Source organism: Phoenix dactylifera, chromosome 15 (genome assembly GCF_009389715.1).
Source record: "Phoenix dactylifera cultivar Barhee BC4 chromosome 15, palm_55x_up_171113_PBpolish2nd_filt_p, whole genome shotgun sequence".
In the NCBI taxonomy this organism is placed as follows: Eukaryota; Viridiplantae; Streptophyta; class Magnoliopsida; order Arecales; family Arecaceae; genus Phoenix; species Phoenix dactylifera.
This window is the reverse complement of record NC_052406.1, coordinates 6,182,827-6,208,369: the sequence shown is the minus strand read 5'-3', so window position 1 is coordinate 6,208,369 and position 25,543 is coordinate 6,182,827. Positions and strand designations below refer to the sequence as shown.

General features: G+C 36.2%; 1 protein-coding gene across 1 annotated transcript; it reads left to right on the top strand.

The window, feature by feature from the left end:
• Nucleotides 1–1,199: 1,199 nt before the first annotated feature.
• Nucleotides 1,200–24,429, top strand: LOC103707963 (LMBR1 domain-containing protein 2 homolog A). Its single transcript, XM_008792703.4, has 14 exons — nucleotides 1,200–1,691; nucleotides 5,819–5,895; nucleotides 10,508–10,666; nucleotides 11,397–11,610; nucleotides 12,228–12,314; nucleotides 12,425–12,564; nucleotides 12,883–12,963; nucleotides 16,343–16,407; nucleotides 16,627–16,802; nucleotides 20,851–20,981; nucleotides 21,092–21,179; nucleotides 22,098–22,311; nucleotides 22,885–22,991; nucleotides 23,476–24,429. Exons 1-14 carry the CDS (start codon nucleotides 1,524–1,526, stop codon nucleotides 23,986–23,988), a joined length of 2,220 nt encoding a protein of 739 aa, XP_008790925.1. The 5' UTR covers nucleotides 1,200–1,523; the 3' UTR covers nucleotides 23,989–24,429.
• Nucleotides 24,430–25,543: the final 1,114 nt, after the last annotated feature.

Here is a 25,543-nt window from a genome sequence, read left to right as displayed (position 1 = left end):
CATTTTCCCTCCTAGGAATATGATTCTTGGGAATCAGATTCCTAGGAAGAGGATGCCTAGGAAAGTACTTTTGGCATGTTTGGTTGACCATGGAAAAGTGACAAATTTCCAAGGTGCTTATGTTTGGTTGGCCATCCACTTTCCTAGGAAAGTTATATATAATTCCTATTATGCCCTTAATAAAAATTAGTTTTTTAATGCCTCTTTAATGCTTCTTTAATGCTGAAGGGACGTTTTGGGAAAAAATAAAAATGGAGTGATTCCCGCCTCATGGGAAAGACTTTCCCATGAGATATGGGAATCACATTCCCATGGGAATACAACTTTCCCTTCTCTCTCCTTTGAAAACTCCAACCAAACAAGAGGCATCTCATTACTTTCCCGTTGACCACACTTTCCCCCCTTCTTTTCCCGCGAACCAAACGAGCCCTAAGGATTTAAACCCTCTCCAGTGAGGAGTGCTAGCCAAGACTATTCTTTGGTGTATATCTTTTAAATTCCCTCTCCTCTCTCCTTTGGTTCATGAATTTGGTGCAAACTCTAAGAAACAATCTAACCTTGTTTTCTTTTCTTTTCACTTTTTTTTTTCTCTCCTGGAAGGGGGGGCCATGCATTTAAAGGTCTCCACAAAGCAAGGCAAGTCAGTGCCAACTTGAGTTGCTCTGTGTAACGATGCCAGTTGCTCTGAGGCTCTGAGCTTGGACCAACTAATCTTGATGCAAGCTAGAATAGGAGGTAAATAATGGGCCATGGGCCAAGAACTGCGTAAGGCCCTCTCTCGCTCTCCCTCTTTGGTCCATGAATTAGTGTCAACTTATTGAGGGTTTGTCTCCTGATATAAATAAATCAAAGCATCATTATATTGAAAAAAAATGGTAGAATTAAATTATTATTGAATAAAAATAAGAAGCGTTAGTAAATAGGAAAAAAAAGGGATAAATTTAAGACACAATTAACTCGTGGATCAGGCCAAGGTCATCCTCATGAAAAACTTGATAAGAAGTCAATTTTCTCCTAAATTTGTCCCAATAAACTTGGTTCACCAAGGAATTTTCAAAATAAACTGAGCTTAACCATTAAATGGCAGTTAGAATCAAAGGCGGTGATCTAATTTTGCCATCCAGTCCGTATACGCATCACCAACCATCCAACGAGGAGGTACGCCGATTCCAAGCACTTCAGTTGGCGGAGCTGTTAGGTGTCCTTCATCTGTCGCCCGGTGGACATCCACCTCTGACCGCACCAAACGCGCTCCGACTAGCTGCCGTCACCGTCGCCCCCCGAGTTGGCGCACCCCCAAATGGGCGATTAATTTCTATTACCGTGCCCCCTTTTCCTTGCTCTCGTCTCTCTTCCACGCTCTTTTCCTCGGCGAAGCCAAGATCTTCTATCGCCGGATCCGCTCCTCTTTGACCGGTCCAACCTCGCTGCTCCGCCGCCAGGAGGAGGAGGAGGAGGGGAAGAATTAGAACCGAGAGAGAGGTCGAGAGAGAGAGAGAGGAGGAGGAGGAGGAGGAGGAGAGATGTGGGTTTTCTATTTGATCTCGCTTCCCCTCACCCTTGGGATGGTGATGGTCACGCTGCGGTACTTCGCTGGGCCGGACGTGCCGAGATACGTGCTCTTTACCGTCGGATACGCCTGGTTCTGCTCCCTCTCCATCATTATTCTCGTCCCCGCAGACATCTGGACGGTGAGATCTTTCTTCCTCTCTGTCCAATTTTGATACATCATCTTGTTCTTGAATTTGTCTTGATTTTTTTTGAATTGATTGGTATATGATGGGGCGGGCGATCCAGGGATTGTGATAATCAGGATGATTTTCGCAGAGATTTCTTCGTTTGCTGTTTGTAATTTTGGAATCTTAGGCTCTTTTGAGAAGAAGATGTTAAAAGGCTTAGACTGGTGGGTGGGTGGCGTGTTGGAATTGGTAGTTGTTCATGCAATCCTTGTTTCAAGATTTTCCGGATCATTTTTACCTATTGAAGAGCTTGCTTTACGTTTATAATACATTTATAAAATATTGAATTCGATCTCTTCTTGATGCGTTCCATTTTGTTAGATTTGGCTGAAGAAGAACAGCGAGGTTATTGATGAGAATGTCTGAGATTGATGGTGAAACTCGGTTGGTGCTAAAAGTGGTGGAATTTTGCTAATTGAATGAAAATATATGGGCCCGAGAGAAAAAAATTTTGGTGGTTAGTTTCTGAAAATTTCCTTCAAAACTTGAAGTAGAACTTTCTGGTCATTGAATGGTAGTATGAGAGGCAATGTCAGATATGGAAATTTTCTTGAAACATGTAGCATTCTGTCATACCATTGGAGTATCGTGGAAATTTCCTAGAAACATTAAGGATTCTGTCATGTCATTGGAGTATTTATAAGGAGAATGCAAGAAGTTTGAACGAAACTTTTGAACATTTGTGCATCTTGCCAGCGTGAAATTCATGGAACTGTGCTTGAAGTAACTAATCACGATTAATATTATTATATATAACTTATAGCCTTTGAAACTCTGTTGGTGAACTGAACTTTCTTAGATGCTTGAGTACCTTATTATTGCCAAATTATTACAGCAAATGACCTAGAAATAGGTATAACATAGGTAAAGCTACACACTTACCATCAAATGTACTAAAGGAAGCAAATCCATTTGTTCCATAGAAACGTGTTTCCTCGCTTGAAAGTGGTGGCTTAACATGGAAGGTATGAGATTCCTTGAAGAGTTCAACAAGATGACTTAATGGAGTTGAGAAACTGAATGATAATCCCCATGGGGAAAACTTTTGCATAAGGAGTTGATAGACTTTCTCAAGGTGCTTGCTGTATAGCCTGCAAACTGAATGTGTGACACTCCTTTTGTTGTGGTGTATGATTGTAGATGTGAAATTTGTTAATACATGGCTACATAAACAACCCTGGTCTAGATGAAAATAACTGGATATGATTTTCAGATGGGCCCAACAAGCAGAAATAATGGAGTCAAGGAATTGATATCGCCCCCAGGGGAAAGGACATGCTCAGTGAGTTAAACTTGTTCAAAATGCTTAGCTGTAAAAGCAACACAGCACATTGTACGCTGCTACTTTTTCATCTTGTAATTATAGATGCGGAATCTGCAAGTATGTCACTGTTGGCTGGATATACTCAAATGTTCTCTACACTCTAGGCTGTTTTGGCCTGATACTGTAGTTACTTTGCTCAAATCCTGGGATGCAAGATAATGTCTTGCTTCTTTTTTTTTCCCCCAAAATATAAAGCAGCCACCAGAGAAAAGAAAAAGAAATCTAAATGCCACTTACATATATTTCCCATGTAATTTAGAATCACTGCAGCTCTGAGCTTGAGCGAATGTGGGAGGCGGCATGAGTGGTAATTCTTGAGGTACTGTATAATTCTTAGAATAATCACCTAGGATATGAGCTTAGCATTGGGCCTCATAATGTTATCATCAGTTAACCAAGCAAGAGAAGTCAATTAAAAAGTGTACTTTTGCTGGGACAGCATAGTAGAACCGAGTCCACAATCAACCTTGTGAAACCAAAGAATTGAATACTACTTTTGATATGCTACAAAAATACGATGGTTACTGTTATCTTGATGTGCAATGCATAACTCTTCTTCTTATGCAACTCAGAAGTTAGCCATGAAAGAAATTTGAAAGCCTAGGGATTTAACTTATTACTTGTGACTTAGGAATGCTACTTCTCAATTGTTCTCCCTCTTAATTTGAAGTCCCACTTTCATCTTTTCTCTATTATATATTAGAATAAGGCTCCACTTACCTCTATTACTCTTGGTTCCAGCCATTTCTGTCATAACTTCACCTTGATTCTCCAAATGTATGTTAGATCTTCTACATGTAAATATAGATTCATATTCAGGCTTGTGCCAATGCTGCAACTTGCATTTTTCTTATTAATATGAATGAAATCAATTGTTCTATCTTCCTCATGCTTTTAATGTTTGAACTTTGTTTTGTTACGGAATGAGCGAGTTCAGGTAAGTGAGATATATGTAAGTTTCTGGATGAAGAAATTCTTCACATAGATACGGTGAAAACTTGATCATTTTGTTTTGGTGAATGGTGTTCATCAAATAAATATTCTTGGGCCTTACATGAAAATAGAAATTATTAAAAATTCCTTGAAATCAATAGTGAACTTGATGGTTGAAGATTTCACACTTCACTTTACCTATAGCAAAATAATTGGTAGTTGGGAGAATTCAACAAGGGCATACATCAACAGTTTCACTATATATTAGGAAAGGAGAGAAATATGAGATCTTAGCCTTGTTAAGAGGAATATATTATAAATAAAAGAACTTGAAAGTAAAGAGTCATGCAAGGATAAAATTAAAGGAAGGGGGATTTTTGCGTGTGATCCTCCATCTATACCACGTATTGGTGATTCGTACCTTATGCCTATAGTATTGGCTATTTTGAAGTGTCATATCTGGATATATATATATATATATATATATATATATATATATATATATATATATATCATAGAAAACAAAATGTTTTATAGCTTCATTAACTAAACGAAGAAGAATATTTGCTGTTCATTTTATTGGTGGATGTTTAATTTTGGAAGTCTTGAAAAAATGCTCCTTTCATGCCCACAAATGCCTTGGACAAGAACCGGGTGCAAATCTAGAGGGTTGATGTTGGTTGAAACCAATGCACAAAACTTTCTCAAAGACCTGAAGAGGAAAACTCATACAGACAGGAAGGCTTGTTGATTGAGGTGAAGGAATAATTTAATGCCTTTATCTATGGTCTCATTAAAAGAAAACTCTCCTTATTCCATTTGTTTTCAAATGCCTATTTTCTAATCCATGATGAAATTGTTTTGCTCGTAGTCTGGATCAAATGGTCAAAAATTTCCTTCTTGTGCCATTAAATATAAATTTTGTGGCACCCTTGTTTTCAAAACCGATGTTAGTTTTGAATTTATCCACAGAACAAGCAATATTTGAACGATATCTTATGTTGTTGGAAAACACTCATAAATTTTCAGGTAAGGGGGATATGTTGGATGATGATCTTCTTTTACCAAATAAATTTATATAAGAGCCATTCTTAAAAGGACTATCACTCACTCAACCATCATCTGACAATAAGCATAAGAAACCTAAAGATTAACAACTTTAGCTACTCATTTGGAGAAAAAAAATTATGCACTCATCGGAAAGTCTTTCTGTCCAACTATCTCCACTTCTTCTTCAGGATATTCTGCATGCATTTTAGATTATTAACTAATGATGCCTCTATTGGCATCTGCAAAGGGATACAAAACTGTATTTAAGGTTGAGTAGGTGGTGTTTGAAAGGTTGCAGAGGTTATGGCATCTTCTTGGGTGTTGAAGGAAAAATTACCAGCTTTTGGATGAATTGCAATGATATTTTATTAAATGAAGATAGGAGAAATTATGCTTTTTTATTTTTTTGATTTGGTAGCTGGTAGAGAAGAAAGGAAGAGGCATGTTTTTAAGAAAAAGAAGTGTTTTGAATGAATACGGTTGGGGTACACCAATGCTAATGGATTCCTGATGATATAATTTAGGTTTTTAAAGTTGGATATCCATCACCATGTTAGGGCTGGAAGTGGGATTGAGGATAAGGTTTTGATTTCTCTTGTATATTTCGTTTTCCAACTCTTTTTACCACTTTCATCTTTGATCTGTAACATTGTTCAATGAAATTTTCCACAATTACCTAAATAAGAAAAGTAGTCTCTCTCTCTCTCTCTCTCTCTCTCTCTCTCTCTTCTCTATATTCTAATTAGTTAATATATCTTTGTGTCCCATGCAGACAATCATAGGACATCAGCAGGGCGGCATTGCTTTCTTCTGGAGCTGGTCATATTGGAGTACATTTCTGCTAACATGGTAATGTTAATGAGTCCTGATATTGATACATATTGTACATACTAAGGTTTCAATCAAAGTTCAATGGCTGTCTAGAGAGTAAAACGCCGAGAGTTTATCAACCCAATTATTGTACAATGGAATTTCATATAATGTTTCATTTTACGAAAACCATTATTCTTGTGGAAATGATCTTAAATATTTGCAGTAATTTTTATATAATGGAATTTCTTATATGTTTTTCTTGTAAAACCATTATTTCAATGGAAATAATTTTAAATATTTGTAGTTAGCACATAATTCTTTCTTATATTTGTGCAACTTCTTTTCCTATCAAGTGCTCTATGGATAAGTTGAGCTGCAATAACCAATAAATGTTCCAGCATACCTCAATCACTCTGTAGTATCTCCTATCTCCTTAGTCAATGAGTTTCGCCTAAATGGCTGTTGATTTTCTGCTTATTATTTTTGAAGTTAAAACCAAACTATATATCCAAAATTTAATTGTAGATTTTATGAAAAATGATTTAAAGGATGATGAGGTTGGCAAAACCATTTTTCTCAAAGAAATACCACAGAAGAGAATAAATAACATCATCATGTTCAACAATTTTGAATTATATCCCATGGATCACTAGATCATGGCTTCGAACTTGTATATTGATACTCTTACCCTTGTTCTTGTGCTATTTTGAGTTATGAACAACTTAAAACTTCTCAACATGTCTATTAAATCTTATTCCTTTTCTGCTTCTATTTTTGTTTTTGGATTCAAAGGTCATACGGCATAATGAACATGCAGAGACTTTTGATCTTGTACTAATTTCAAAAAGTAATAGTTGATTAATAGTACATGATTGTCTACCACTCGTAATTCTGAAAAAGTTTGAGGTGTTTCACCAATATTGGTTAATTATCCAATGTAACCGAGTTATCTAGTTGCATTACTTAATTTAACTTTAAGGAGAAATCTTACCAAGTCACTAACACCATAAACTGTGTCGTTGGACCTTCCTATGGCTATCTTTCCGGTATTCAATGGGCAAAGTAGATACATTGCATGTGGAGACATCACATATTTTGACTTACAATTGCTTATGAGAAGAGGAATCTAGATTCACGAATATTTCTCTTAATTATTCATCAATAATTGCAATTCGTGTTTTGCTTGTATCATCAGCAATCTTGAAAAACTTATGATTCTAAATAATTAATATTTTTCTGAGTTATATTGTTATGTAGTCCATGAAATAATATATTATAGTGCGATGTCCTAGATTATTCTCTTCTCTTTCTTTCTGCGTCCGTCTCCCAAGGTTTGTAGGCTGAGCAACATTTGGTAGGCCACATATGCGCTGATTTTTTGGGTGGGGTTTGAGGATGGTGGAGTGGAGGGATAGGGTCAGGGTTAGAGAGTTGGGAGGAGTGGAGGAGGTAAATGGAGACAGAGTGGTAGGTAAGATTTGAGAGGTTAAAGAGCATTGCCTGGAGGTGGCAAGGGTGGTCCATCAGCATCAGCCATAAAAAAGTATTAGGGGGTAAAGATGGATTGCAACTATAGAGAGGGATGCCAACATCATGAATAATGTTCTATGGCTAGGGATTGGGGTGTTGGAAACTTTATTTTAAGAACTACTTATGGAGATGGCATCGAGGTACCATCAGCCATGGAAGTATCAAAAGGCAAAGATGAATTGCGACTTCAGAGAGGGAAGCCTTTGTTATAAATTGCCTTTCATGGTTGAGGATTAGGGTATGGAAAACTTTATTTTATGAAATGTTGATGCCACTACAAAGGGGACACCACCGCTATTTTCTTAAAGTAATCACACATGGGGGATATCTTAAAGAAGAAAATCCAGAACACTTTTTTAAAATAATAAATTTGTCGTACCATAGGATCCATCATAAAAGATCATGAAAATCTTTTCAAATCGCAATCCTAAAAGTCTAAAACTTTTGTAATCTAACAAAGACCGTAAGTAAGATGTTTGGATGGCATGCCTACTTAAAATAGGACTTAGAAACAGATTACAGCAGTAGGCCCAAAATTGAGTTCAAAAATCCCAAAAAATAGGAAATCTAGATGTCTCCTAATGATTTAAACATGACACTTTTACTAACTAAAAACAAAACATTCAAAGACTTGAATTTAGATTTTCTTTTGCCCAAATTGCTTATGCTTCACCAAGAATATTTGATCTTCATCTCCAACTATGTCACTTAGGATGACTCACCATCCTTGTAATTTGCTAGGATGTCAAATTTTTTATTACCTTTTTGGGTTTTTGTTTTCTTTTTTAATTATTAGTTTAGAGGATTTTTAGGGATAATGGGAGATATGGGAAGTTTTTGAGGTAATATGTGGGTTTAATGGAGCAATACTTCCACCATTTTTCTTTGGTTGTTTGGTTCATGTGGTTTTTTTTTTTTTTGGGGGGGGGAGAGGAAAGAGAGAACAAAGAAAAAGAGGAAGAAGGGGAGATGACAGGCAGTTTTCTTAGCCCATTTTGGATTGAAATCCAGTAATCTCCTCTTTCACCTTTTTTTTTTGCATTTTTGGGTAAAATCAAGAAAAAACCTAGCATTGGTACCATAAGGCACCTTATTATCTCAAAAACATAATCTAATACAAAATTATGATTTTTTTATAAAATAAATCCTTACAAACCACAACCATTAAAAACAAGAGAAAATACATAAACCACAACCATTAAAAAAAAACAAGAGAAAATACATAAATAAATCCTTACAAACCACAACCATTAAAAACAAGAAGGAAAATACATAAACAAAAAATTGGCTTCTCAGTGAATTTCGAAGATGCCAAGCCTTGCCAAGTCTCAGTATGTCGAGTATTACCATCTTGGTCATTGTCCTAATTCATATGAGCCGATACAAACCCAATTTGTCATGTTTCAGGATCCTAGAATCCTCTCTGAACCTGATACCTCGTCAGTTTGATTCTAGAAGGATATGACAGAATGCACAAAATGATACAAAATAGGACTTTAATCCTCTATAGAAATAATGTTAACTTTTAATTAGTGCCCTTTGGACCTTCTAACTATGATTCAAAATTGTTGTCATGAAAATGATTTTGTCATGCCTTTTTAAAAATGGTGTTAATCCTATACATGAATAAGCAAATATTTATGCAAACTTGCACACATCGTTGATTTATAGTTCACAAAACGGGTATTATAAAGGTTGTGACACAACACAAAGTGCTTGATTACCCATTTATGTTAAGGGTGTGCAAAAATCGGCTGGACCATGAACCCGACCTGAACCGGTCTCTTTAGTTTGGCTTACATCAGTTTTTTCTTTTAAATTTGGTTTGGTTTGGATTTTGTTTTAGAAACCGATTCGAACCAACCTGACTCGACTCGACTAATATGTATATATATAAATATATGTATTCAAACCAATCCGACCCAACCTATATATATATATATATATATATGTATGTATGTAGGTATTCAACCTGATCCAACCCGACCCTATGTATATATTTCAACTTTTTTTATTTTTTTATATTTTCTTTTATATATAAAATACAAAATTTATGTTTAGACTTACCCAACCTATTTAATCTAGTCCATTAAGCATCAACCCTATATAAAATGAAATTTGTATGTTTAGACATCGCTCACCCTATTTAGCCCAACCTATTGAACATCAATTTGATAAACTAAACTGAATTTCTTCGGTTGGTTTCAAGCGGTTTAGTAGATGGTTGGTTTGATTTCGGTTTCGATTTTAGGAAACTAATTTAAATCGGTTCGGTTTTGGGTATATCTCCAAGTTGACCTGATCCGACCTGTCCACACCCCTAATTTATGTGTCATCATTAGCTCATCACTTGACTTTGTCTGATGCACTTAATGCACAGGGTAAATGACCAAAAAAACCCCTATTGGTTTTTTTAAGTTCATGGGAATAAAAATAGGATTTTTAAGGTTTCTTAACTACTATGTCCAAGACTTAGCGATACATGTGTGTGTTACAACCCTCCTCTCTCTTATATGTGTTTGGATGCATGCATGCATGGGGGGAGGGGTTGGTGTCTCGTTGCTCATGCGTATGTTTCAGTGTTGGCTAGCTGGGCATGCACGCACATTATTGCTGTTATATATGCAATAAGACCACAATGTCAACATTTATTATGATAATGAGTACTACTTAATTTTTATTACTACTTCATGGTTCTAGATATTATTAAACTATGGTGCTAATGATCCTTGTAATAGCTAATAATGGTGATTATGCCAAAGCAATAATCTTGATTCAGATTCTGGAATTATTTATTTTATGTTTTGGCTTCACTAAAGTAGTTATAAATAATATAATTAACCTGTAACAGGCTTGTAATATGTTTCGGTGCATTATTGCTAGTATGCCTCTAACCCTTTACTAATTAAGTTCTTAGTTTCTATTTGAACAGTATTTGTTATACCAGTTATATTTAAGTGGCATTGCTGCATAGAACTTGCAATTTTTAGACCCTTATTTGATTTTTCTGGTCTATGTAGATAAGTCTCTTTAGTAGTTATTTATATGTATAAATTTTTGTATTACTAATTAATACATTTATTCTCATGGTTTTGAGTTATGTTCTCTCTCTAAGCAGGGCTGTGGTTCCTACTATTCAGGGCTATGAAGATGCTGGAGATTTCACAGTGAAAGAAAGACTAAAAACTAGTGTTCGAGTGAACTTGCTCTTTTATATAATTGTGGGATCTATTGGCCTTTTTGGTCTCATTCTGCTTGTTATCATGCATAGGAATTGGTTTGTCTCTTACTCTTATTGAACTACTATTTATCCACTTAATCAACCACTTTAGCTCATGCTATTATGCCAGTTTAGTGCAAGGTTTATATCACTCTTTATTAATGCTAGACTTGGTACAAATGTGTGAGTTTAGAAGTTGCTTTTCTTCTTCATGTTATCACATGTGTCTATTGTCTCATTCAATTTAACATATTACTTGAAAGATTAAATATTTTTATTTTGTTCTTCGAAACATGCTTGCTTTGTACAAAAAAATAATTGAGGGCAGCCTATCCCTGAGGACTTTTTTTTTTGGTAGCGTGCATATCGTAGTCAATGTTTTACCGTTTCAGGCACAGCAGTTCTTTATTTGCTGCCTAAAAACATGTAGCTAGAAAGAAGATAATTTGATAAAATTGAAGAAACAGGGATACAATTGAACAATTGTTAATTAAGTCTGGTATGAGGAAGGTCAATAATATCATCATTTTTCGCTGAGCTCGTGGCAAAAGTGGCTTCAAATGAAATATTAAGTGTTAAAAGATATGCTCATTAATTTTGAGAAGTTGGCTTAGTGGCAATCAACTTGTAGTTTTTTCACTATTTAGTGTGATATTTTATATTATTCAATATAGTTTTACCAATTTATTTAATTAATTTTGTGTTGTTTTTGGTGGGTTTCTTTGTCCACCCTAATGTATGCATGATTTGTCTAAATTGATCAGAACCTCGATTTCTTTTTCAACAGGAGTGGAGGTATTGTGGGCTTAGCCATGGCTTGCTCAAATACCTTTGGGCTGGTAACAGGTGCATTTCTTCTTGGTTTTGGTTTGAGCGAAATTCCTAAGAGCATTTGGAGGAATGCAGATTGGAATAACCGCCAAAAAGTTCTCTCTCATAGGGTTGCAAAAATGGCTGTAAAGCTAGATGATGCTCATCAAGAATTTTCCAATGCAATTGTGGTAAGTATATTCTCTTGTCAAATTCTAGTGGTAATAATGACTATTTCCTATGGGTATTTAAAAGCCCTTTTGCTGCATCAGTGTTTACACGAAAGCTTTTCATACTGCAAGATATCTTGGTTACCAATGCCCTAATCGATTTTGCTTTTGATTTCATGGAAGTGATTAGCTGCTGTTAATTGAAAATTATTGCATACTCTTATGCAAGCACCTGCATATTTGAACGGCCACTGTTGTTGTGTGGGCTAGAATATGAGGTGGTAAAGAGGGTGAAAGCATATTTGAACCACTAAGATAACATTGTTGATGTGGTTGTGTGGTCGTCGTTGTAAGAAGGAACTAAGTATGTTAAAGTTGTAACAACTGATTGAGATGATGGGATTATAAGTTCTTTTGACTGATCAACTATTTGAGCATCACCATATTCCCCATTCCATACATAATCTGAACTAGTTGGTTTTGCTTTCTTGGCATGTCCATGGTCTTCCATTAGAAATTCCATAATAAATAGTCCGCTGCAATATGCCAATTGATATGCACATTGTCTGTTGATAGTATAATGTTATAAACTTTTATTTTCCTCTGCAACAAATATTCAGTATTGTGTTGTGTTTTAGGTTGCACAAGCCACATCCAATCAGATGTCAAAGCGTGACCCTTTAAGGCCCTACATGGATGTTATTGATAGCATGTTGCATCAAATGGTACTCCTGCTCCATGGTCAAACACTGAAAATTTTGGGCATGAATTGCCAAAGTCAACTTTTTATTCATCTTAACCAGTTCTCACCTTATCTTAATATTTCTTCTTTTAGTTGCGGGAAGATCCATCTTTCAAGCCATCGGGAGGTCGACTGGGAGAAAATGATATGGATTATGATACCGATGATAAAACGATGGCTGCACTCAGACGTCAACTTAGGAATGCTCGAGAGGAGTATTACAGATATAGAAGGCAGGTCTATTCAATTAAGTGTAGTTACTATCTTTTTGGTGCATATTAGCTATAAATGGCTCTAAATTGCTCATTCATATTTGGATGGCTACTGCAATTCTATAGAATTGCCAATAAAGAGGATCAGGGACTTGAATTTACAAGACTACAGGTGATCTTCTTTATTTATGAAAGTGCTGAATAAGCTTAGAATGAGACCTTTTAGACATTTCTCCTTCCTGATAGCTTGTAAATTGGCTTTAACTAACATTTTAATTTTAGCATAGAAAAATTTATTTCTATACACTTCTCATCCTGACTGTCCTTTACTTTCTGCAGTGAATATATGACTTATGTCATGGAAGCCCTCAAATTGGAAGATACGATAAAAAATTACGAGCGTCGTGATTCAAATGGATGGTTTGTTCATTTATGTTCTTGTTATGATTGTCTGTAATTCTGTATAATTTCCCTGTTGGTTACATGAAACTTCTTAAATGCATTTTGGTGATACTATATTCAAAATAAGGGATATCCTTATAGAAAGAAAGAAATCTTAATATCCTTATAGAAAGAAAGAAATCTTACTTCTCCTTGCTCTTCTTGATAGTTGTGCTCCATGTATTATTCATTGCAATTTGTCGTTTATCCTTTCTGTTACCTATTCTTAATAAATTTGCAATCAGCATTTTAGAATGAACTTTGACAAACTTGATAGAACACAAGCTTCTAGAGTCATAATTATCTTATTTTTTTGATTAAGGTTCGCTGTTTTGGTATCGGACCCCATACCGGTACCATCCTATTACAGTGTAAGTACGCAGTATGGTATGAGACAGTGAGGCGTACCGAAAGTTGGTTTGGTATATGATTGCGTACCAGTTCAGTATCAGTACGAGACGTCAAACCTTACTTTTGATTGATCCGGAGGATTTGAGAAATAAGTTTTCTTGTTCCATTCAAGTAGATAGTGATAAAAGAATTAGTCGAGAGAACACAAGCCTCTGGAAACTGAACTCTGAGGATCTCCTAACTCCTTGATAAATGGTTTTGAATTTGTTTGAGCCAAAGGAAGTGGGTGCACTTTGGGTCTTTATTCTTTGATACGAAAATAGTTAGCTTATGCACTTCAGCATAACGTAATTCTATCTTCTTTATCAACAATTGACGACTACTAAGGTTTCTTGAATGTTGAATGAGTTAACCTCCAAGAAAGACTTACCTAGTAGATGAATTACATCTGATAGTTGAACCAAGCCGCCTCAATGAAGTACTTGGTGTGGAAAATCATCTCAAGACTTATTGCGAAGTTCTCAATGCTTTTCAAAATGAAATATAATTTCCTGGTAAACGATACTACCGCTCTCCATACCATCCTCATGAATTTCTCTTGACTCTCTGGAGAGCAAAAATGGGACACCAAGATAAGCCCCTATCCAAACTTCAAGTACAAATTTGCTTGCAACTCTATACTTTATGTATTGTATTCTATATAAACATTGTTTGGCTATTCTATCTTCACATTGTCGTTGACTTTTTTGTTTTGACCTCTGGATCTTATGTTATCACTTTTCCTCTTTGTTCCATTTAATGCTCTAAACTGAGAAACTTCGTTGCGAATGAACTTGGACAAATTTGGAAATGAATTTGTTTGATTTTGTAATGTTGCCTATCAGTTCCCTTTCTCTAGCATTCTAGTGATTTATGCACCAACTATTTAAACTTTAAAGCATACAATCATATTGGCTGGCTCCTTTTGAGAGAAATTTCTCTAAATTCTACAAACCTATCAATCATTAGATATGGGTGGATTGAGTGTCAAGGAAAGTTACATGCTCACTTTAGCCTTGATGGATGCTTGCCCCTTTGTTCACCATTTGCACGTGATCTAAGGTTGGTCTGTTGACCTATATCCACCTCCATCTATGTATTTTTTACCCTTATCTCTTTCTCTCCCTTCCTTGTTGGAAGTAAAGATGGGATGCTCCAAGTATATCAGAAGGTGATGAGAAACAACGGGGAGGGTGGTGAGAAAGTGAAGGGATGATAGGAGGAAATGGGTGGTCGAGAGGGGAGAGTAGTAGTGCATGGATGCAGATATGGGATATAGATGCAACATGATATGGATGTGATTACACAATTAAATCCTAAAAGACTAGGATACAAATATTGCAAGGATACAACAAAAAAATAAATATATCATGTTGCATGTACATTTTATTCATCAAATTAAAGCAGTCGTTTGATCCGTCAAATTAAGTTTTATGGATCGTCACCAATAGTCTCCTAGCCATGGTGTAGGGATTGTCTTGGTATTTCCTAGGGGAAAATTTTATGATCTAGAGGTAATAATCTCTCCTCTCTCCCGCATCCAATTGACCTGCCAGGTATTGACCTATTTCTGACAAAATGCGCTCCTTAAGTGCTATCTCAGCTTTCTTATAGAATTACCTCAAATAAATGATATTTTGACTTTAGTCTTCGTGTTGACCTGTACTGTAGTAGTTGCTCCTTAAGTTTTAAGTTGTCTAAATTTGTCCAAAATCATCAAATTGGATAAACAACCAAACCAATTTGGCTTAATTTAAAAGGTCTATAAAAGATTAAGGAAGGGGAAAGGTGCTAGGAGCACAATTGCATTTGGTGGGGGGTTAACAAAGTCTTCCTTACATGGTCTGCCGTATCCCTCTGTATTAGGCCGTACCGTATCGGGAGAAAACCGGTACAAAATTTAATTTCAAGTCAGTACAAACCCCTTACTGCTCTGTACCGATATGTACCGCCCCATATCGAGGCATACCGAGGTGCGTACCAATCCGTACCTAGGCGTCCTAAGATTAAAATTGAGAAAAATGGTTAGAGAGCTATTTGGGTATAGAAATATACCGTACCATACCATACTGATAAGGTTCCGGTACAGTAAATTGTGGACCTTGCTTCCTTATTCTCTTTCATTTGTTAATGTGACTTGCATCTCGTATAAATGTGCTATGGTCTATTTGTTCGTAAGTGAGATCTAGTCAATGGTAAGTTTTTGAAAACTTGGCTTCAGTTTCAGTTGAACCATATGAATTTAATTTCGGCAATTTTTGGTGGTTTCATCTAAGTTTGGTTGTTTCAATTGAAAATTGTAACAAGTTGGAAATAAAATTTTCAAACAAGTTGTGTTTATATACACTATATCATCGATAGTCTGAATATGATATTTAAAATTTCTATGAAATTTAAGCTTCAGGATCGCAAAACCTATGTCAAAAGATTTACTTTTCTTGTAATGCCCTTTTGGGTTTGAGGTAACAGTGGCTTCCAAATACTCGCAAAACTTGAAAAATTCTAGTTTTAGTCAAGAGGAAATGCTTTTCAAATAATTGAAAAAGGATGCACATAGTTAGAAGGAGAATGCTGTATATACATAAAGTTGAACCTTAAGTTTGTTTATGCCAAAAATCTAAAAGAGTAGATCAGGTTTGGGCTGAAGCTGAAACTTCTGGTTTTGGTCTTGGAGTTTCAGACGAAGCTTTGGACCATGGTCATTGATTTATTCACTCTTTAACTTGGAAGGGAGAATGATATCAAATGATGGAATCACCTGCCTTAAAGCTTCTACATTTTTCATGCATTCGAGCAAATAAATGATGATGCAATGTTGCTAATATAATGGATACGGAAATACAGATCCTGAATTACCTTTATTTTTTATGACGATGTTGAAAAATATCAGGATGCTAAATTTCTGTTTGATGACTTGGGATATTATTCTCATATTTGATGCAATTCTTTTGGCTACAAACTTTTGCAGGAAATATGTTTCAAGTTTTAGAGAAAGTCGAAGGGGCAATCTAGGATCCTTTCTTGATATTATGGGTATTCTTCTGGTCCTTTAAGAGATATTCACTACTTTGCTTTCTTGATGCTTGATACTTCAAGTGGAGATGCATGATTATGGAAATATACGTAAATTTTTTCAGTATGTTGAATGATCATCAAAGTATCTTTATTGTGTGATACATTTTTAGAGACTTGAGATATGTCAGTTCCACGAGACTGCAAAACAATTATTGAAACCATTTGTGGCTCTTGCAGAGTTCTTATGGCGTTGTATACTAAGAAAGCAACTCCAGAAACTCTTGGCTGTGATCCTTGGTTGCATGTCTGCTGCTATTCTATTGGCTGAGGCCACTTTGTTACCAAGTGGAGTTGATTTATCTCTTTTCTCCATTCTTATACATGCTGTGCGAAAGCAAGAAGTGCTAGTCCAGGTAAATATTTGGAACATACGAGAAACAGGTTTTGTGTAGTTTTGCTCCAAGGTTATATACTGATCTTCACAGAAAATACAAGGAATATTTTAGTAGGCTGTCCATTTGCACCATTTCAATCAGAAAATTTTTTCTATCACATATTTTCCTGGAAAAGCTCTTATGATTTATCTGTATACTGCATTATGAATCATGAGCTATATGACTTGTATCTCTATACATCTTGTTTTTATTACAAAGGTATTATTAAGATTGTTTCTCGATGAAGCAATATGGATTTTAATTATAGTTTGCGAGAGTTCTAACATTGATCTCGATATATATTATATACAGTAGCCTTTTACCCAGATTTCCAGACCTATATTTATACATGTATTAATCCTTAATAATAAAATGAGTTGAAATAATCAGTTGGTAACATTTCATTTAATATTTGAAACTGAATTAAAAAGATCGGAAATGTTTTAATGTTCACAATGATAAATATGGCAGATGCACTACATGTGATATTCATAGAGTGTTTGGGTCATCTCTTGTTAGTCTGAGTAAAATAAACATCAACTTCTCTGAGTTTGTCCCTTCTGGCAAATTAGACACCAAGAGTTTGCTCCATAGATGCTGAAAACAGAATGTATAATGAGTGTGGCAATTTGATTCTTAGTGAAATTCTCAGCGTTGCTAGGTAGACCATTCATGAAAGGCCAAATTGCTAATATCCTGAATAAGATTTCGATTGTTACGGTAAGGAGTGGTGTATAAATATTCGACATCGATGAATGTTAATGACCTCCATAGTCATCTATTGCTGCCATCATATATTCTTAGGGGAGATAGGAGAATGCCTTTGAAAGGCAGATGCTACAATAGACTGATCAATAGGCTCACTAGCCTACTTAATGTTAGCAGAGGTAGTGTTAAAGAAAAGGCAACTAGTTATGGTACTTGGACATAATGAACAACATTCTATTCATTCATGTAATGAATGAAGCAAGAGCTTTAACAAAATTGTTAACCGCATAAACTGTATGCATTATGTCAGAGTGGGAAATAGTTAAATAGATGATGCCAGGAAGGAACTTTCAAATCTTTTGAACCAAGGATTAAGGATCCAGTCCATCCCAGCCATACTGTATTGGAGCAGAAAGACTGGGTCCTGGGATGCAATTGGGACCTTAGGTCTCCATACCCGTCCCAACACTTGAGATGGCTTGGCATCCTGGACACCATCTTCTTCTTTTTTTAAAAAAATCCCTCTGCATTCTCGTTGTTCCAGTCTATCCCAGGACCATCTTCTTCTTTTTTTAAATCCCTGTACTGGGGTCTGAATAGAATTGGATGAGGTTGAGGCATAGATTGCGAATCCCCCTTAGAAGAGAATAGATGCAGCAATTGATACGATCTTTGGATCAAACGCATCAAATTCCCACACTATCTATTCCTATTCAGATAAATGCGGATGGTGCTATAGCACTCCACCCAATTGCTCACAGTCACGTGCTATATCCATGGTGGGGATGCAGTGATGTGACACATGATGTTAGGGTGATCATAATGAGATTTCTAGGTACAAGTAGATGGGCAGTCAAGGAAAAGTAGGCAGATGGCACGAAAGCTTAAGAATGAGAAGATGAAGAGAAAGGATCTAACAAGACTCATTACCATATTCACAAGTCCGGCTTATGGGAACAATTCGGTTGGATGCAAAGTTTTGGCATTTCAGAAAATGAAAAATGTTCACCAAAATATGAAAATAATTCACATAGCTAAGAATAAGAAATACAAATAAATGAATTTAAGATTATTGAGATATTTTCACATGAAATTGAGTATGGAGTGGCAAGAGTTCTAAACAACAAAGCCAACTTGAGTGGCAGTAGTATGTTGTCATTAATTTGTAGCTAATGAAGCTGTCTTGAAGTAGTTCTGAGTAAATGAATGATTCTTCATTAACTTGTGTATGAAGAATGGTATGGAGAATCATCTGGATTAAGAAAAAAATTCGAGAATAATCTGAGAATTTTCCAATAATGTGGTGAAGATGGTTATTATGCTTATGGCGAAGAAGAGAATTTGAAGTATAGCATGAGGCATTTAGAAAAGAATAACATGATAAGGGGCAAACTCTGACACCTTAACAGCTAAGAAAAGCAAAGGTGTAGAACAAGCGGGAACTAACAATTGTTTAGAAGATGCAATAAGAGCATTTGCAGGAATTTTGGCAAGGATCATGACCAAGAAGAGGTACCTAAACCAAGAGAAGGGAACAAGAGGCAAAAAAATGCCAGAGGAATAAGTGAAAATGGAATGAAGAAGAAAATAATCATGGATCAGAATGACCCATTAAAAAGCCCAGCCAAATCAGGTCTCATTGGACACCAGCATGGGAGTTCTGTAGCGATGAACTCTGTTCACCAGCCTTGGTGATGTTGGAAGTAATTAACTCTATATGACTCTGGGGGAGAATGGTGGGAAGCACATGTATGGCCACTTCTCAAGAATATGGTATCGTCAATGACTGATGACAATGAAACAAGTGAAACAGTGCTCAACGATGCGGCTCACTCCCCAAAACTTGATGTCAATAAATTCTTTAGATTTTGCGGTAGGTGTCATATCTTATCGTTTTTGTTATAGGCAGTCACCTGGGAATTGGCTGACCGACCACCTGGGATGGATGGGCATTACCATGCTAGGCAACCACTTCCTAAACCAGAACAATGTGAGTGATGGCCAAGATTTTTGGGCATCTGGATAGGCAAGTAGATGATGTCTAGGCTGCAGCAATTTACCTTATGGTTGTCTATTGTGATATAAGTTTATGTGAGTACATATCATGCATGTGCGCATGTTGCACCATGGTTTTTTTGTGATGCATCTGGCTTATCTCACTTCCAAGTTAGAATCCATGCATCATTTGTTAAAAATGGAACATGAAATATATAAGTGCTAAACATGTCCCCATTTAAGGTCTTTCATAAACTGAATTCCAGCCTCCAGCAAGTTGGATGACCCAAAATTATAAGCACTCTACACAATTGAGCTTCAAGTACAATGGTAGATGTTATTACTATTATATTTTACTAATGTTCTGTATTAATTTTACATGCTGCAAAATATATTTGAAGTTGTCCTAATTGTCTATGACGAGTAACGGCACAAAACAAACATTTGCTTATGACTTGAGCCAGCATTAAACATGCTGGTTTATTAAAAATGATAGGAATTCTAATGATATAAATGAAATAGATCCATTAAAAAGATGAATGGTTTCTCAGAAAGGTAAAAGAACAAATATGAGTGCATGAATTTCTTTCTTTCTTTTTGGTTATAACTAAGGGAACTGGGTAAATGCCCAGATGCATAGACAATCACCTTTTCTATAGACTACTAACAAGACATGGGGCTGCTTGTGGTTTGACGATCATGGACCTGACAGCAACATTGAATCCTTGTTAGACAAGGAACAAAAAGCCTTTGAGGGTTTTTGGTTTCTAACTGTTGTTGATTTGAAATTTTTATCTGGAGTGGATCAAGTCACAATTGCAGAGGAGAGGCATGAGAAAAAGAATATAATGGTTATCCACTGATATTGTTTAGTTCTTATATGATTGGTCTTGTAAGGTCACAGAGGTTATAAGTGACAATCCTATCAAGGGGAGCATTGCCCCATATGATAGTGTGTGGTGTTTTATGTAGTGTATGAGCATCAATAGAGCTACACACATCATTATCTGTAACAGTATCCAATATGGAAATAACCATATTATGTATTTTCAATGCTTACAGTTCAGTCTATATAACATTGGCAAGATCACTCTGTTTCTAGGTATAAATGCATGTGCAGGTTGCGTGAAAATCCAACTATTTAAATTTTGTTATATACATTATGCATGATTCATTTATCCATCCATATATTTCTGTTCAAGAAGTCTGCATGGCATCCAACAGTCTTGCTGTCTCTATTTATTTGAGATTTTCCTGTCATCTTGTTACTTTCCTCAGTTTATTTATGTTTTAGAAAATTAAGAATTACAAATATGCTTTGCAGATAGCTGCATTTGTTCCACTGATGTACATGTGTATTTGCACATATTATTCCTTGTTCAAGATTGGAATGCTAATGTTCTATTCATTAACTCCAAGACAAACAAGCTCAGTTAGCTTACTCATGATATGCTCGTAAGTATTTCTTGCTGGCTTGATTTTTTTTTTTATTTAGTGTTCGCTGAGTTGTATGAAAATTACTTATACAGAAATTTAACTGTTGAAATTCAATCTAATTTTGCCAGCATGGTTGCACGATATGCACCTCCCATTTCTTACAATTTTCTTAATCTCATTCGTCTTGGTGGTAATGCCAAAACTATTTTTGAAAAGGTAATTTCTCTCTCATAATATATGCACTTGTTATTTTTTCCCCTTCTATTTTATTGATAATGATTCTGGTTAAGACTGTATCTGTATTGTTTGTTTGTGAGTCGAAAAGCAACTAGGACATGACACCAGTCTGGGGTTGCATCATTTATCATACCAAATCAACATAAATTTATCCAAAAATTCCTTGGAATGTACTAATTAATGTCTTAGAGTGATCCTCCAAAGCATCTAAATCTTTCTTTCACTTCAAAAAGATTCTTGACCCCTATTGAGCATAAAAAAACTATATAGCTTTACATGTTCACTTATATGCACTCTTTTACCTTTAACTGTTTCTATAATAACTCCCTTTCATCTTCTTCTTGCACATACTTGTCTTCTCTTCTTTTAGTCCTAGGGTTGATAAAAACTTTGCATCCTTTTATTTAGTAAAAGTTAGCTCCGAACCAGTCAAGTTTTTTGTATCTTAAATTAAGTATTTGTTATTACCTTAAACAATGTGGTATATTTGTTAAATTGGAGAAGCTCATTTTAGGTGTTCTGATGCTTAGCAGCCCATTTACCTACTCGAACAATTTAAATGCTTAAATATCTGAGCGCTGTTATACTGCTCTTAACAGCTTTGGTCACAATGTCTCTCATGTTTGCTTAAGTAAATGGTGGCAACATAAATAGGGGACAAAGGCCATTTCTGAATCCATGTTGATTTTTATTTCCTCAAACTTTTGATCCAGGGTTGAATTTACATACAATTTTTTTTAGTATTATGACCTCCATCTGTTTCTGCTTCACATGTTGTTGCTCACTGAAACAGTACCTATAAAAAATTATCTTTTGGCCTCTATGATTACATTGCTTGAGGAAGCTGTTAAAAGTTTTTCCATGATAGGGTGATAACCCTCTGATTCCATCATGCAGAGAATGGGGAATATTGATGATGCCGTCCCCTTTTTCGGAAGAGGATTTAACAAAATCTACCCGCTTATTATGGTTATTTACACTGTGCTGGTTGCGAGCAATTTCTTTGGCCGAGTAATTGATTATTTTGGAAGCTGGAAATGGTTTAAGTTCCAAAGTGAGCAAGAAGACATGGATGGGTTTGATCCATCTGGTATGATTATCCTTCAGAAAGGTGAGGAATATATTTTTCATGTCTTCATATGATTTCTTTTTTCAAATTGCCACTTCAGCCACTCTTTTATTTCTGTTTAGTTATGCATTTGGCTCCTATATGCCATGCATGGATGTAGTAGGGCTTTCAGCCATCCCATTTAAGCTTATTGCCCCTAATTGGAGCTATCAAGTGAGAGGCTTCGGCTGTAATGTTTTTGAATTATGCAAGCCAATTTGAGCAAGCTTTGTTTAGCTATACTGTCGTAACGATTGAGCTTGTTTGGTCCTGCCAAAGAGTTTGTTTTATTTTCAATTATTTTAAATACCTGTTCCTGGAGCATGAGCGACCGGTCCTTGACAGCCTTACACAGATTTTGTGGGCACCAGAATGTTTCTTGCAAGCCATTATCTTTTTTTATTATTATTTTTATTTTCTACTCAATAGATAGTTGATATTCATGGTCTTTTATATCACTGCATAGGCATTGGCATAAACATAGGCCTTAGGATGGTTGTAGGAGACCATTGCTATTTTCAATATTACCTACAGAGTTAGAAAACTAATATTTGCAGTCTTTTTATATCACTGCAGAGAGGTCATGGCTCGAGCAAGGGTGTAAAGTTGGCGAGCAAGTAATACCTTTAGCAAGAAATTTTAACGGTACGAGTATGGACGTTGAATCTGCCGCTGTACCACTGGTATGCCATATCCTTGGTTATATTGCAATCATATTACAACATAGAAGTTATATAATTCCAGTAAAAAAAAGCATAGAAGTTATACAATTGAGGTAGTTAGCATGTTAGTTTCATAGAAAAAAGATTAATATTAACAACATTTTGAGTTCAGAATGAGCCAACTCCATTCCACTGACCTTTTACCTTTGAGAATCTGGAATGGGTCATATTTTAGACTCACCCTCATTTCACATTAGGATTGATGGTTGAGGAATGTTTTGCGTCTTTTTGTTTTTCCTGGGTTGGGTGGAGGGTCTGTGTAAAGTCAAAGCAGTGCAACGAAAGATTGGTAATTGGATAGCAAGACAAACCTTAAAGTGCCATACCCCCCTCCTCCCCTTCAGAAAAAAAAAAAGACTTCTTCATACAAATAGACCTTGTGTTTTACTTGCAATTCTGTTCATCCATTTCTTTTTCAAGCCATTTGTTCAATTATGCTGTCCAGGATAAAAGCACAGTGGAGATGAAACCCGTGGCTACTCCATCCATGGAAAATGGAAAAGGGAGCCAAGCAAAAGCTCTAAAAGAAGAGGGCCATAAACTCAGTACAAACCGTGAAACCATTGCAAGCAAATACTCAATGATAAGAAAGCAGCAAGGCAGACCATCATTAGTGTCAAAAGAGAATGGCACATCACCAGCTTCAGTATCTTTGCTTAATTCAGGCAATGCTGCAGAGCAGTCTGATGGCTTAACAGCAGGTACATCGACAGGATTAGCCTCTACATGGGCATCAATGAAGACCGGTTTCCAGAATTTCAGAGCCAACGTAGGGTCAAAGAAGTTTTTTCCACTGCGTCAAGCTCAGCCAACTTCTCTCCATTCCTATGTTTCCTCTTCTGAGTCCCTTGATGAAATTTTCCAAAGATTGAAGCAACGTCCAAAGAGAGACAAAGATTTAGATTTAGATTTTGATGATGACGATGTGGATGCAATGAGTTCGGGGTTAAGGAGATAGTACAGGACATAATTCATCTAAGCAAGCAGAGTTAAATGGTCACATGGCAAGGTTGTTACATTGTGGGATTCTAGACAATGTACAGATTCAATCGCAGGTTTGTGTCGAGCCTTTCTTTTGACTGGATCTCCTGCAGGTCATGCAGGAGATTTGGGCTGCATACCAGAAGCTGTATACGGGTAAGGATGGACTATGAACAGGTAGAGCGTCAGAGGAGTACACAGGTGGAACATTTGTACGCCGATGAAGTAGGCAAATCTTTGAACAAAGAATTCAATGAAATATAGATATTTTTCAGAGAAACAAGAACATTTGTTCTCTTTCATTTCTTCTCCGGGTTGCTCAGAAGATTCCTATATTTGAATTCCACTGTAAACTAGTTTCTTGGAATTTTTCCGTTGTCTCTCGTAATAATGACGACAATTTTCTATTGACCAGCAAGTATCCGGTCCGTGACTGTGACTTGTGATATCACACGTAGGTTTTTTGGGCTTTACCAAAAGAGTTCTGGTGTGGATGCATAACTGATCCACGCCTAACATCACTACAAGTTAGAAGAAAGATCCGGACCCAATCAAAAGGGTCGGTATTCATTTGAATTAAGGATAGAAGCATATCAATTGGAGGTTAGAATCTTGGATGCCATTGAAATCTACGAAGTGCTCGTTCAGCAGATTGTACTGATTAATAATATTTTGAGTCTGCCCATCCCGCCCCACTCGAGCTGGAGCCAGGCCTCGAGTAGACCTGGAACCACTGCTTGCTGACATCTTGCAGAATCGAATGTCTTGGTTAATAACATCCCTCCCACTCTCAGCCGAAATTTTACTTATCAATGGATATTGGATGCAAAAGAGGCCCTCCATGTTTTTATATAACCTATCCAAGGTCGCAGACGCTATGATTAAAGGCTTCTTGAAGCACCCTTGAGGCCTTATTATTTGGTGGGAACCTTCAGGTCTTACTTGTTCTAATCTTTTTCCGTATCTCTATCCCTTATCTTTATTTTTAATGTTCATATTTCATCTGTTTTAAATACGATAGATTATCTTGATGGGTTTTCCTCTTTTCCCAACTTCATCTACATTATCACATATGTACGTGATCTATAATTATGGAAGAGTAGGGAGCAAATTAAGAGCCATGCTCCAATAGGCTACCAATCCATAAATTCAGCCCGATCCTACTTCCCACATTTGGGTTGGGGAATGCTGGGCTGATATGGGCCATGCTCAGATGAACTCTCTAGCCCACGAATCTAGAAGAAAATTCAGACCAAATCTTACTGGATTATTTTATTTTTTTATTTTTATAGTGAATCGGCAGCTCACACTACCCTAGCATAAGAACTGCCAGCTACATCAGCATCAAGCAAACAACGTAAAGCAAAAGGAACAAAAGCCTGTTGAGTCTAAAGAAACTCTCCAGAGTGATATGCAGCGAAAGAGGCGACCTAGTTAGCTGCCTGGTTCACCTTCCGAAAAACATGGCCAACCTGAAGAATCCGACACTCCCATAGCATCCGGTGAATATCACTCAGAAGCGGGTGCTCCAC

What these genes read in the sequence shown, in the direction of transcription:
- LOC103707963 (XM_008792703.4), top strand. Translation starts at nt 1,524, where the DNA reads ATGTGGGTTTTCTATTTGATCTCGCTTCCCCTCACCCTTGGGATGGTG. An exon ending in AGCAAGAAGTGCTAGTCCAG is followed by an intron (nt 16,803 to 20,850) that starts GTAAATATTTGG and finishes TATGCTTTGCAG; the next exon opens with ATAGCTGCATTTGTTCCACT. An exon ending in AATCTGCCGCTGTACCACTG is followed by an intron (nt 22,992 to 23,475) that starts GTATGCCATATC and finishes TATGCTGTCCAG; the next exon opens with GATAAAAGCACAGTGGAGAT.